The sequence below is a fragment of the Ascaphus truei genome, chromosome 2, assembly GCF_040206685.1.
Source record: "Ascaphus truei isolate aAscTru1 chromosome 2, aAscTru1.hap1, whole genome shotgun sequence".
Taxonomy (NCBI): Eukaryota; Metazoa; Chordata; class Amphibia; order Anura; family Ascaphidae; genus Ascaphus; species Ascaphus truei.
Window position 1 is genome coordinate 209,434,010 of NC_134484.1, and position 13,839 is coordinate 209,447,848.

Consider the following 13,839-nt stretch of genomic DNA (forward strand, 5'->3'; position numbering starts at 1 on the left):
AGTGGGTGGTCAGGTCTCAGTGTGTATAGGGAGTGGTTAACCCTTTCATTACCATGGAGGTTACTACCCTCCCAATGCCCACCCAAGAGGCTTAACCAACCATCCTGGGGCTATTACCCCCTTCACTCACCCCCTCTGCCCCCAATAAACCTGGTAGTTTGCTTTAATCCCTTCATTGCCTTAGTGATTAGCCGCTAAGGTAATGAAGCTGCTTACATTTTATTTTTATTTATAGTGTGCGTGAGCAGGGGTCTCTTGAGCTGAACAAAGTTGATTTCAGTCTCGGGGACCCCCTACTTCCCGAGATAGAAGCTCGGTATGGGGTACTGGTATCCCTCTGTTTTGTTTAGATCCCACATGAATTTTAACATGACAAGGATACAGCACCCCATACTGTGACTCTGGAAGTAGGGGGTTCCCGAGGCTAAAATCAACTTTATTCAGCTCATGAGACCCCCTGCTCACGCACACTATAAATAAAATGTAAGCAGCTTCATTACCTTAGCAGCTATCCGCTAAGGTAATGGTTTTTTTATTGTGGGGGGGGGGGGATGTTTGATAAGAGTGTAGCAGGGGGTCTCCTAAGTAGCTATCAGCTAAGGTAACATTTTTTTTTATTGGGGGGGGGCTTGATAAGAGTGTAGCAGGGGGTCTCCTAAGCTGAACATAGTTGATTCCAGCCTCGAAGACCCCCTACTTCCCAAGATACAGACCCCATTATGGAGTGCCGGTATCGCTCTGCTTCGTTTATATCCCTAGGTCACGTAACCCACAGGATTTTAACATGGCGGGGATACCGGCACCCCATAATGGGGCCTGTATCTCGGAATGTAGGGGGTCCCCGGACCTGAAATCAATGCAGTTCAGCTCTGGAGACCCCGTGCTACATTACTGTAATGTTTAAAATTAAATAAACCCCCCGCGATTGCCTGTGAGAGGGCACAGTTAGAGTGACTGATTCAGTCTATCTCTTACTGCGCGTCTATTACAGACAGGCAGACCCCAGTAGGACTCACATAGCAGAGACCCCTGCTGTGTTAATCCAATGGGCCATTATGTCTGCCCCGGCAAAACTAGTGTGGATCACGGACACATTTTGAAATCCATTTCGAGATTCGTTCGAATAACGGCTGCTGCATCTGTAACTCTCGGTAAAGGGATTTCAGCATCTCCGGATGAAAGAGTGCGGTGGCGTCAGGAACACCATGCCGATTTGAGTCCCAAGACATTTCGGGCCAAGTCCCGGTCAACATAAAGACTTTGTTTACTCTTCAATTTTACCTAGGAAAATCTAGTTTTTTTTAGCCCCTACCCCCAGTAAGTGTGTTTTCTTCTGTATTTTGTAATCCAGTGTGTGTACGTCTGTTTCTATGGAATAAATGACACTTTGTTTTACTATCTTGTTTGCCTCAGTGAATGATCCCGGAAAAAAGGTGTAATTACCTGGTCTTCTGTGACAGACTTACTTTCAGCACTATTTTCAGCACCCAGATAACTACCGTCTTTAATGCTGGTGCTCCTGATGAAAATTACAATATGGTCACCACTATCAGGCCAATATAAAGCAGCAACTTCCTGTTGGTCCCCAGATCCTTCAAGATTCCCAGGAGGCGACACTGTTGAGTATATTGTGTTACTTCCGGAAGCTGAGGGGGGGGGGGGAGGGTTCTGGCTCTAAAAATTAAGCTCTTGGTGTCCCATTGGTTCCAATTATGTAAAAAAAAAAAAACTTTCCATGGGATGTTTGCTGCTTTAATCACATTGCAGCATGTTCACTAAGAGACGCTAAACTGTAAGGAGAAAGACTGAAGAGAATGGACTAAAGGGGGATTACAGTATGAACTACTAAATATGGCCCAATACATTTTTTCATGAAACAGCTACTGAAATGGAGAATAATTTTCTTGGTCACTTCGCCTTATTAAAACTGAAGAGTTCTTTGTGGCGCTGCACATTTAAAAATGATGCTGCTTATCAATACATTTGATCACAATGTGAATCCCAACATGCTTCTATTTTTCATATGATTTGTCTGTTTAATCTCAGTCAAAAGAAACATGTAAATATTAGCTAAATAAGCCCAAGCTCTTAATACCATGATTAACACCTCCAGTGCAAATGAAGCACAACATGCGACGGGCAAATTTATCAAGCGTCCGTACAAGTTACAGCAGGGGTCCTGAACTGCAGCCCCCCTGCCCCCCCCCCCCCCCCCCAACAGGTCAGGTTTTCAGGATATCCCAGCTTCAGCACAGGTGGCTCTGACTGAGCCTCTGATTGAGCCACCTGTGCTGAAGCAGGGCCTGATTGAGCCATTTGTGCTGAAGCTGGGGTGGCCTGAAAACCAGGAGTTGAGCACCCCTGAGTTAGAGCATCAGATAAAGCGTTAATTCCCATTGACTCAGATGCGCTAAACTGCCGGATGAATCTTCCCCTATGTTCTTAAATAATAGTCCTGGAGTAATATAAAAATGACATTTTAATGTGACACCTAATGTGAGAACAGTAAAGATATTTACATTATTTTTTTTAAATCACCACACCAGTACTTACCCACTTCTGACATTTCTGGAACAGTTGCAGTATATACATCTTTAGTAAATGTTGGTTCGTTATCATTGATGTCATGAATCTTGATGACAAACTCAGATTCAGGTTCAACGGGTATTCCTGTTTTCTTGTTCACTGCTTGTGCACGCAAAATGTAAACTGGCTTCTCTTCTCTGTCAAGTCGTTTTGTAGCTTGTATGTCGCCGGTATTTTCATTGATGACAAATAAGTCCCCGGCACCATCTCCCGAGAGGATATACTTTAATGATCCATCCCCTTTGTCCTGGTCTGAGTGGAGCTGGTATAAAAAGGACATCTTGTTATTGTGGGACAAACTGCCTAAAAGTAATACTATTTGACAATGTGTTTAAAATAAATATTTCCCCATTATTAGGTTATACTGCAATGCATTGGGTTGCATCCTCTGAGACATTGGAAGGGTTAAACCGCTATTAAATATTTCACTCTCAGTTTCTCCTGCAAGTTGAGCCCTTCAGCTGATGCCATCTGTTTTCTGTATAATAAAGTACAAAAGATCATACTCTCTGTCACAAAATCTATGTACTGTGTCTCTCTTTATCCCACCCCATTCAATCTCTCTCTGCACAATCAATCCTCAGCAGATACTGCCCTGCTCGTGTGCAAATAAAAGTTGTTAAAGCACTGTCTCCTTTTTGCAACAATAGCAGAAACAGTCATTTCATAAAGTCTAAGGCAAAGAGACAATCAATATATGGAAAGTGGGGATGGGACTTCAAAGAATATATTGTATATCTTTATTTCACTGTGCTATATCAGAACTTCCCAACTGCATTTTACTCCTCCTCGGTATAAAATAAGACAAAGTGTAAATATATATTAAGAATTCTTGTTTATGTAAAGTATAGATTATTCATGTGTTACCATTTAATTGAAAAGCAAATCTGAAATGTGAATATAGCCCTTGCTTGATGGCCACACCCCCTCTGAAGGTGTAATCCCCTGTGTCTGATGAGGAATACAAGCAAGAAACAGGGAGCCTCTGGTCTGCAGTAAAATCTATAGCTGCAACAGAGGAAATAGAGAGATGGAGGGAGAGGGATTCTGGGGTTCAATTTTGGAAGCAGTGGGAAAGGCGGGACCTGATTCAGAGGCAGAAATAATGTTTTGGTTTATTTCTGCTTCATATTCAGGCACGTTGGAGTAGATCCTCGGAAGGTTTTTAATTTTTAACATTACATTATCTCATTTTAACGTATCCATATATGTAACGCATATATCTCGAAAGGTGCTTAACTCTAAGATGTTCAGCCATTTTCCTTAAATATAAGAGAACCTTACATTTTAACAGACCTTAGGCTTCTTCATATGCAAATCATATGGTAATGAACAGATCCTCAGACCTCCATTACTGTTAACGTTATGCTAATAACGCAAGATATTTAGTGCCTGCTGAAAGCTGCCCTTACTCACTTCTAAACCCTGAGAAGCATAGCAGTTATTTCTAAAAATAGCCTGCCATGGGAGACCAGGCAGTATACACCTTTTTACCAGGATCAAAAATTGAGCAAAACGAGATCATGAAATAAATTGTAGTTTCTTCACTTTAAATAGGCAAACACAGAGTGGAACAAAAAATGCATAAGAAAGACACACTAACTGGGGGCCTGGGCTACAAAACCAGACTTTCCTAGTTGACTTCGAAATAAAACAAAAGTATTTGGTTGACCAGGACTTAGCCCAAAATGTCCTGGAACTTAAATCAGCATGAAGTTCCTGACGCCACCACTCTCTTTCCACAGGAGGTCCTGAAATAACTTCACCAGGAGTTAGTTCCAAACGTCCTGGAACTAAATTCAGCTTAAAATCCTAGCCACGACTGCTACAGTACGTTCCTTTTTCAGAACTTGGCCGCAAAAAGCTGGACCTAAAAACCTCCTGCCCAAATGTTCTTCACACCTTTGGCATCCACTATGGCTTTCATGTCCGATGTCTGGATAGACACACTGGCACCAAGTTTGTAGCCCCGTTGCCTGTCAAAACATTGAACCTCAAAGTCTCAGCTCAAAATACTGTGCACAAAGCATATATGTATTCTAAAACACTCTGTTAACAAAAATATACACTTTACTTTCTTAATTCTTCTGGTTATGGGGAATAGAATAAAAAGCAGCACTTTATTTCTTACTAGCAATATTCCCCACACACTATAAACTAGACTTAGACTTTTGAAACTCCACACAACCATATCTATGGTTGGAGCAGCCCCAGAACCCATTTACCGGGTTCTGGGTAACCCGAGCATTAACTGGGTATCCCCCTGTGATGGTGAGGGGGTACCCAGGCCAATAATAAATGTAGTATGCCTGGCCATCCCGTCTTAGGCATCCCGTTGCCACAATGTCTGCAAATGTCCAGAGTTGAAACAGGTCAGTGCCTCTGAGGTGTCGGGTTGGGAGGGGTAGACAAGTACCCCCATCCTAATGTGAAGTCCGGGCCACTGTCAAATGGTTGCCCAGCCCAGACTTACTGTCACCAGGTAGAGGGGTTGGGTCCCATATGCTAAGAGGCAAAGGTGCTAGGTTGGCGCATGCCCTTAGCAGAATAGGAAGCCACCCCTGCCAGGTTTCTGAAGTATTGGCAACTCCGGGATAGGTGGGAAAGTTATTCCCACAGAGAGATTGGCTGCACTTGTTAGGTATAGGGTTCTGAACCCTATAACAATTCCTGCAGCCCATTGGGAATCAGATTCACCTAACATTCATCAAGCTTCATAAGTTTCATCAAGATTCCAAGTGCCATTACAGCAGCGGCAGATTTGAGATGGACCAAGGCTTTTGCATGTAATTCCCGCTCCTGGGAAATTACTCCTACAGACTTTATTTTACAAGATTTTGTTCTGGAAACAAATTATTTTGGTTGCCCCCGTCCCAGTAAGTCTATTATGACTGTACTAGTGGAACATTGTGTGTATGTCTTTTCGTGAAATAAATTACAATTTATTTTACCTCCTTGTTTTGCTCAATCATATGATCCCGGTATAAATGTGTTGATAAACCTGGTCTCCCATGACACCTCCCTTAACATAGGGACCCATTGTCCGCTGCAGGGACCCCCATCCCTATGCCCCATTTACCTTTCGGGTCTGTTCTGAAACAGGGAATCCTAGCTTTGAGTCGCACAAGAGTTTTCAAGGTGAAATTTTGCCAGGACAATGTGCCTATATGTATCCGGGAATCAAGCACGATTCTCGGGTACATTATTGGGGAATCTAGCAACTCTGGACCCCAACTAACCAGACATTCTGACAACACTTTCTCCACAAAATCCCCTTGAAACTCATAGTCCAGCAATCTCTGCTTGCTGGCACTCCAGGAAAGGTAAAAACACACATTCTTTATTGTTGCATAATTTTACAATGTGGTTATACAAAACATGGATCAGAGGTAACCAAATGAGCTTAACCTTTATTATTGAGCGTGGTTACCCCCTCACCGTCACATCTCCCCCCTAAGGATGAAGGCTCTGTGGGAGTCACCACATCAGGTGGCTCCTCAAGCCTGGCACTTCTTGAGGTTTTAGGCTCACACGGATGTCCTATCAGGAGAGTCCTTCAGCATTATCATACTTGCTGCCTTTCTTGTGTTGAATAGTAAAGTCAAATTCCTGCAATGCAAGACTCCAGAGAAGCAGCAAGCCATTCTCCCCAACACGCTTTCTAGCCTATTCAAAGAATTGAGATCTGTGATCACCATAAATGACCTGCCATACAAATAGGGCTGCAGTTTCCTCAGAGCCCAAATGATGGTCAGTCATTTTTCTAAATTGTGGCATAAGCCACTTCCCTGGGAAGCAGTTTCCTACACGGTACACAATAGAAGTTTCACCCCCTTCCTCGCCCCCCCTGGCTGAGTTCAGCACTGATACCATAGTCGGAGACATCGGTCTACACAAGGAACTTCTTGGTTTAATCTGGTGCAGCCAGGATGGGAGCAATAGCCAGTGGCATAACCAGAAACTCATATATGCCACTGGGAGTGATAAATGCTGACTTCTCCCAAGCCTCCTGGGTCAGCGGGATTTGCCAATACCCTCAAGACAAATCCATGATTGTCAGATACTTTGCACCCGCAAGCTCATCTAAGATCTCATACATTTGTGGCATGGGATAAGCATCCGACACCACCTGAGCATTAAACTGCTGGTAGTCCACACAGAAACTAGTGGTTCCGTCCTTCTTAGGTACCAGGACTACCGGACAAACCTTAGGGCTCTGAGATGTACAATTACCCATAGGGCCAGCCTCTCTTCTACCTCCCTCTCTATACTGCCTTTCACTTCTGCTGATACCAGATAGGCATGCTTATGCAGAGGTCTCTGATCCCCAGTATCCAATGGATGGTCAGAAATATGTGTCCTGCTAGGCTTATCTGTGAAAAGGACCCTATGCTGCTCTAGCATAGCCTTTGCCTGCACTCTCTGCCATGCACTGATCTGGGACCCTATCTTAACCTGCTCTACTGTGCCCCCCTGTCTAGATTTCCCTAGGAGGTCAGGCAGAGCATTGGTCACTGGGTCCCCCCCTTGGTGGGCTACAGATAGCCATCACTGATGCCACATTCTTTGTAAAATATTCCTTAAGCATATTAATATGGTATGTCCTATTTCTCCCTGTCCATCTAACTGTACAACAAAGTTTCACTCATTCATCCTCCTGAGTATTGTGTACGGTCCAGACCAAGCAGCCATTAATTTGTTCTGATGAGTGGGCTTCAGAACAAGCACTTGCTGCCCAGGGATGAATTCTTTGCTACAGACATTTTTTGATCATACCAAGTCTTTTCCTTAGTCTGAGCTTCCCTCCCAGATCCTGCGACCATATAGCATCTCAAAGGAAGAGAACCCAGTAGATTTGTGCGGTACTTCTCGGTATACAAACAGAAAAAGCTGCAAATGAATCTCCCAATCTTTTCCTTCAGCCTCTATAAAAGCTCAAAGCATCTGCTTCAGGGTCCCACTGAACCTTTCACATAAACCGTTTATCTGGGGGTGGCAAGGGGTTGTGCACTGGTGCGTCATCCCGCACGAATCCCAGAGACACTGTAGCAATTCACTCATGAATTGCGACCCTTGATCAGTCAGAATCTCACTAAGGAATCCTACTCTATGGAAAATGACTAGCAATGCTTTGGCTACTGCCCTCATGTCAATGATGGCCAGCACTAGAGCCTCAGGGTACTTGGGGGCAAAGGCAACCACCGTGAGGAGGTAACGCTTGTCAGACCGACTAGGGATAATAAGAGGTCCCACTATATTCATGGCTACTCTCTGTGAAGGTTTCCCTTTTGCCAGTAGTGGGTTCAGGGGTGCCTTCACATGATCACCTGCCTTACCTACCCGCTGGCAGGCATCACAGGACCGGCAAAAAATTCTGCCACTACCACTAATGCACTCGGCCAGTAGTAATGTTTCAACATCCGGGATCTTGTGCGAGTGATCCCCTGATGCCCTGCTAGTGGTACAGAGTGGGCTTCCTGCAATAACTGCTGCCTATACTCCTCGGTACCACTAACTGTCGCCTACAAGTCCACACTCTATCTGGAGTGGTAGATTCCTGCTCTCTATAGAAGATCACACGGTGCCATAAGAACCGTTCTGACCCACTGTCCAAGGCAGACTTGGACACCGGAAGTCTCATGCCCTGCAAGCTGGGATCAGACCACACCGCTTCACTAAACTGTGCCCCTAATTCTGGCCACCCTCCCTTAGTCTCTATGTCAGGTGCAAGGGGAACAGGTAAAGGGGTAGGTAAATCAATACAGTACATGGTCGCGACTCCATCTGGTTTATCTACCTGGTCTCCTCAGAGACTCTTGGAACCGTTGGTCCCAAATGCAGGGTGATGGTGAAATCCTCCTGGGCAAGTGCCCAGCTCATGGTAATCACTGCAACTGGAGCCAATTCCACAGTAAATACACAAGTAAGATGCACCTGGTCGTTACCGAGTAACACCTCAGTATATAACCTGGGCAACACCCCCACCTCCCTCATGCCACGTCCGCACCCCAATCTAGAACCTGGATGGACTGCGGTCCTCCATCTGACATGGTCACCAGCATCCTTGTGCCTGGGAGCAGATCCTCAGGTCTAACCATATCAGGTCGGACCAGAGTAACAGTGGCACCGGAGTCTAGCAAGCTGGCTGCTCGGAGATTTTCGATTGTCACTTGCCACAAATGCTTTTGCCAGACATCATTGGATTGCATATCACATAGAAACAGGATGGGTGTGATGCTCTCAATTGAGACCAGTCCTTGTTGGACATCCAGTATTATTTAGGTCCACAATGGGTTAACCTTAACAACGATGGAGTGCCCCCAATAAAGTTGATTGATAACTGGTGGGACAGACGTGGAGTCAGCCAGACCCTCACTGGATTACAGTATTGCAAACCCAACCAGTATTATAGGAATAAGTGGTCAATGACCATGGTAAGCAGGAATAAATAAAAGGCACTATGGCTCTTTACCTGTACTACCAAGGGGGCACTCGTGTCGTTGGCGGCGTGCGGTCCATCTTGTGAAGATCTAGAGGAGTAGAGAGCGTTGATGGCGCACTGCCAGGGGATCCTGAGAGTATCAATCAGGAAAAAGAAACAGCCAGGCCACTCCAAGAATGAAAAAATGGTGTTAGGTTTATTGCATGCTGATAACCACACAGGGAACGGACAGGTAAACGCACCTACGCGTTTCGTACTAAGTGTACTTTATCAAGGTTGTCACTTGCCACAAATGCTTTTGCCAGACATCATTGGCTGGTGCAATCTGATGGCCTCCCCATCGCCATGGCTGTTTAATTAACCGCCGGTGTAGATTCCACCATCGAATTCACTTTGTGGGCTGGCTGGACGGCTGCACTCTACTCCTCTGTGTGTGCCACTAGCACGCTGGCGACTGGCCTCGCAGCTGGAGAAGTTGCCCCTGTTGGGAAGTTCCGGACTTTGGCTGGTCCGGACAGTTTGGTTTTAGGTGACCAGTCTTGTTACACTGATAGCACCTCCTCTGTGTTTAAACTCTGCAGGCTTGGGTGCACCTTCTGCAGCCATTTTGTTTTTCCACTGGGGAGTGCTTTTGGTCGCCAAGCCGGATTGTCTGCTTCCTGGGCAGACCCCTTCTTGTGGGATAGTGCCCGTCTGGTGATTAACTCATCATCCATGTTAGCAGCATCCAGGCAAGTCTTTGGTTTGTGGTCAAAGAACCAGTCTCAAATCCGGTGGACACTGCTGCATAAATTGTTCCCTGAACATACATCAAGTCACACAGACTGTGATACTTGGTGGCTTTACATCCCTCCACCCACTGAGTCCCATGCAATAGCATGCTTGAGGCAAATCGCATGTAGGATTCCCAGTGGCGCTTCTCCTCCATCATAAACATGCCACGGTAAACCTATAGTGTAAGGGCATACTGTGTTAAAATCAAAGCTTTTACGTGCTGGTAGTCGTTACTGTCCATGGCTGGAATGGCCTGGAGGGTCTCCAGGACAGCCCCGTTCTATAGCGGCAACAACCACAAAACCCAGTCCCATTCTTGCACCCGATACCGTAGACACTGAATTTTAAAAATCTTCAGATACCCATCAATTTTGTCCATGCATCCACAAATTTGCTAAAGCTGTGATGATCCACCTGAGGAACGACCATCTGTCCATTTTTGCCTGGTGGCACTAAACTAAGTGACAAAGAGAATCTGTGCTTTCTTAGCTTTTGTGTAACGTGTGTAAGTCACTACTTGTTTTGAGAGCTCACAATCTACGAGTTTCTCTCTATGTTAGAAGACCCCGCAGGATTTTAAAACAGAGCTCAATGACCCACCTCTGCCACCAGTAAATAAGCCTGTCACATCATGGGAGACCAGGCAGTTTACACCTTTTTACCAGGATCATTAATTGATAACAACGAGATAATTAAATAAATTATGGTTTATTCACTTAAAATAGGCAAACACACAGAGGAACACAAAATGCATAAGAAAGACACACTTACTGGGTGTCTGGGCTACAAAACTAAACTTTCATAGTTGAATTGGACGTAAAACAAAAGCCTGGTTGACCGGGATTTAGCCCAAAATGTCCTGGAACTCAAATCGGCATAAAGTTCCTGATGCCAACGCTCTCTTTCCTCCGGAGATCCTTGTGATGGTGAAGGGGTACCCAGGCTCACTAATAAAGGTTAAGCCCACTTGGGTACCCCTGATCCATGTGTTAACGTACTAGAGTGTCAACTCTTGGACCTAGATGTCGGAAATGCATTGCTGTGACTGTGCTTTGCCCTTCTCGGGGTGCTAGGACCAGGAGATTTCTAGGCTGTACATTTCAGGGTGGATTTGCCAGAGAAAGTCTTTACAGAATGTGGCTACAGTATGTATCGGGGGTCCAAAGTTATGGGATACCCCAAAAGATGTATCCGGGAATCAAGTGAGATTCTCGGATATATCAAAGCACAATGCTCCTGGCAAACTCCTACCAAAAAGAGTTATGTTTAATAGTTTTATGTACTGATAACCTGTGAATGAACTGTGGGATTTAGGAGTTAGGATTCCGAGGGACCAGGTGGCTACAAAGCTTTGTGCCTATGGGTCTGTACAGAGTCTGGACTTGAAAACCTCAGGGATGACTAGGTGTTAGAACAGGCAGGGTACTGCAGTTATACTTGAGTTCCTCCATCCTGGGCTAACACAGGGCTATCCATTTGCCATAAACCATTTGCCCAAACCCCGACTCTGTGGAGCCTGGACAGCGGGTGGGCTCAGTGAGGAAATGTCGGTCTTGCTATAAAAAGCAACCATGGGAGCAAGTAGTACATAACTCCTGAAGAAGCGTCATATGACACGAAATGCGTAGATGTGACATCATCACGCAGCGGGGAGCGAAAGTGACGACAGAAGCCCAGCCTGCTGCGGACACCCAGCAGTCTAGCACTAGGGGTGTTCTCCTTCATATGTAAGCAGTAATATAATCCTCTGCACCCTCTACTTACCTATTTGTAGTTCTGTGGGTTTGAATTGAAAATTTACCATTGTACATAGACTGTGTGGGTTTACAGATACTATGTGATCTTTTTTATTCATGTATTTTATGTGATATTGTTATTTTGATTCAATTTATAAAGCTTTGGAAGATTGAATGATGGTTCTTTTCTCTTTTGCGCTTCCTTTATGTGTATATGTTCCAGTTTGACCCCGCTGATCACGGGAGAGTGGGAGCAGCAGAAGGATAAAGACATCTTTATACAGATACAGAGGGAAGCTTGGGACTGCGCATACTATTTCTTTTTGAAGTTTATTTGTTAGCCCCGTTCCCAGTAAGTGTGTTAACAGTGTAAATTGTGTTACATTGTGTGTATGTCTTTTCCTGAAATAAATTACAATTTATTTTACCTCATTGCTTTGCTCAATCATATGAACCCGGTATAAAAAGGTGTTGACAATCCTGAAATCACTTCACCGAGAGTTAGCTCCAAACATCCTGGAACTAAATTTGCCTTGCAATCCTAGCCACGACCGCTACATTCCTTTTTCAGAACATGGCCAAAAAAAGCTGGACATAAAAATTTTTGCCTTGACATTTCTGGCTCGCTGCTATTTCTCAGAGAGCATCTTTTGGTACATTCAAATTTGATGCTACTGTTCTGGCGCTTAGAATCTGATCACAGGATTGGCTGAGGGATTCTTATAATATTTCTGAGTTAATTCATGAAATTCTACAGCCAATCCCAGTGTGGGAACTTTCTCACCAACCAATCAGAACGATGCCTGTCTTCTGAAGCCGGGCAAGTGGGACTTCTGAATCAGCCAATGGCATGCACAAGCTTACCACTTTAGCCACTTTGTATTCAGAAGCCACCTGCTGGTTTAGGCTCCTCACAGTCTGCTGGGGCAAATGGTAGTCCCGAAGACCTCCATTCATCCCAGGATGTGGGTGCTCGAGCCTAAACCTCCTGCCCAAATGTTCTTCACACCTCTGACATCCTCCGTGGCTTTCATGTCCGATTCTGGATTGACAACTTGGTAGTCCAGTGGCCTGTCAGAATATTGGACCTGAAAGTCCCAGCTCATAATACTGTGTACAAAGCATATATGTATTTTAAAATAATCTGTTAATAAAAATATACACTTTACTTTCCTAAGTCTTCTGGTTATGGGGAATAGAATTAGAAGCTGCACTTTATTCCTTTCTAGTCATATCCCCACACACTATAAACTAGACTTAGTCTTTTAAAACTCCTCATAACCTTATCTATGGTTGGAGTACCCCCAGAACTCCTATACCCCTAGACCTGGGCATTAACTGGGTATCCCCCCCCCTAACCTAGGGACCCCTTGACCGTTTCAGGGACACCTCACATCCTTATGCCCCATATACATTCCTGGTCTATGCTGAAGCAGGGAATCCTAGGTGAGTCGTGCAAGTGTTTTCAAGGGGAGATTTTGCCAGGACAATGTACATTTTTGGGGTATCTAGCAACTCTGGACCCTGACTACCCAGACATTCTGACAACACTTTCTCCGCAAAACCACGCTTGCAACTCATAGCCCAGCAATCTCTGCTTGCTGGCACTCCTGGAAAGGCAAAAACACAAATTCTTTTTTGTCGCATAATTTTATAATGTGGTTATACAACAGTTAGGCTCAATTGCTGACACTCCTGAACCCCAATACATGGGTCAGAGGTAACCGAACGGGCTTAATCTTTATTAGTGAGCATGGTTACCACATCACCGTCACATAGCCTAAAAGCAATGTAATGCATTTAGGACTTAACTCTTTCACTACAAAAAAGTTATGCGTGTCATACAAAGATATATATTATGTATCAAATAAATGTCTGAAACACATCATAAATGAAATTATTGTGTTTAGTGATTAAAGTGACCTGTTTATATGAATTAATATAGTACTGATGCAGCCACGAGTATCCAAACACTCGCCTGGGAAAATCTGGGGCAATACCCCAGTAATGCTGCAACATTTCTGTGACATTTCTTCAGACAGACTAATGGCCCATCGGATTAACACAGCGGGGGTCCCTGGCAGTCCCATTCAAACTGAATGGCAAGTGTTCGGATACTCGTTGCTGCATCTGTATATAATGTAATAATGACTGTATGAAGTATGAGTGAACAATAATGCATATTCATACATACCTCAAGAATATTAAATTAATATTTCATATTTATTAATGTACAATTAAAATCAATGAAGGGTGTCCTTCCTTCATTTTTTAAAATTGTACATTAATATAAATTAAATA

General features: G+C 44.4%; 1 protein-coding gene across 3 annotated transcripts in view; it reads right to left on the reverse strand.

Annotated features, from left to right (window-relative positions):
• The window catches only part of LOC142487138 (cadherin-6-like), a 431,390-nt gene that overhangs the window by 168,780 nt on the left and 248,771 nt on the right, over positions 1 to 13,839 (reverse strand). For all 3 annotated transcript variants that reach the window (XM_075585907.1, XM_075585904.1, XM_075585905.1), the window contains one exon: positions 2,554 to 2,848. In XM_075585907.1, the coding sequence (XP_075442022.1) occupies positions 2,554 to 2,848 (295 nt within the window). The remainder of the gene's footprint in view (positions 1 to 2,553; positions 2,849 to 13,839) is intronic.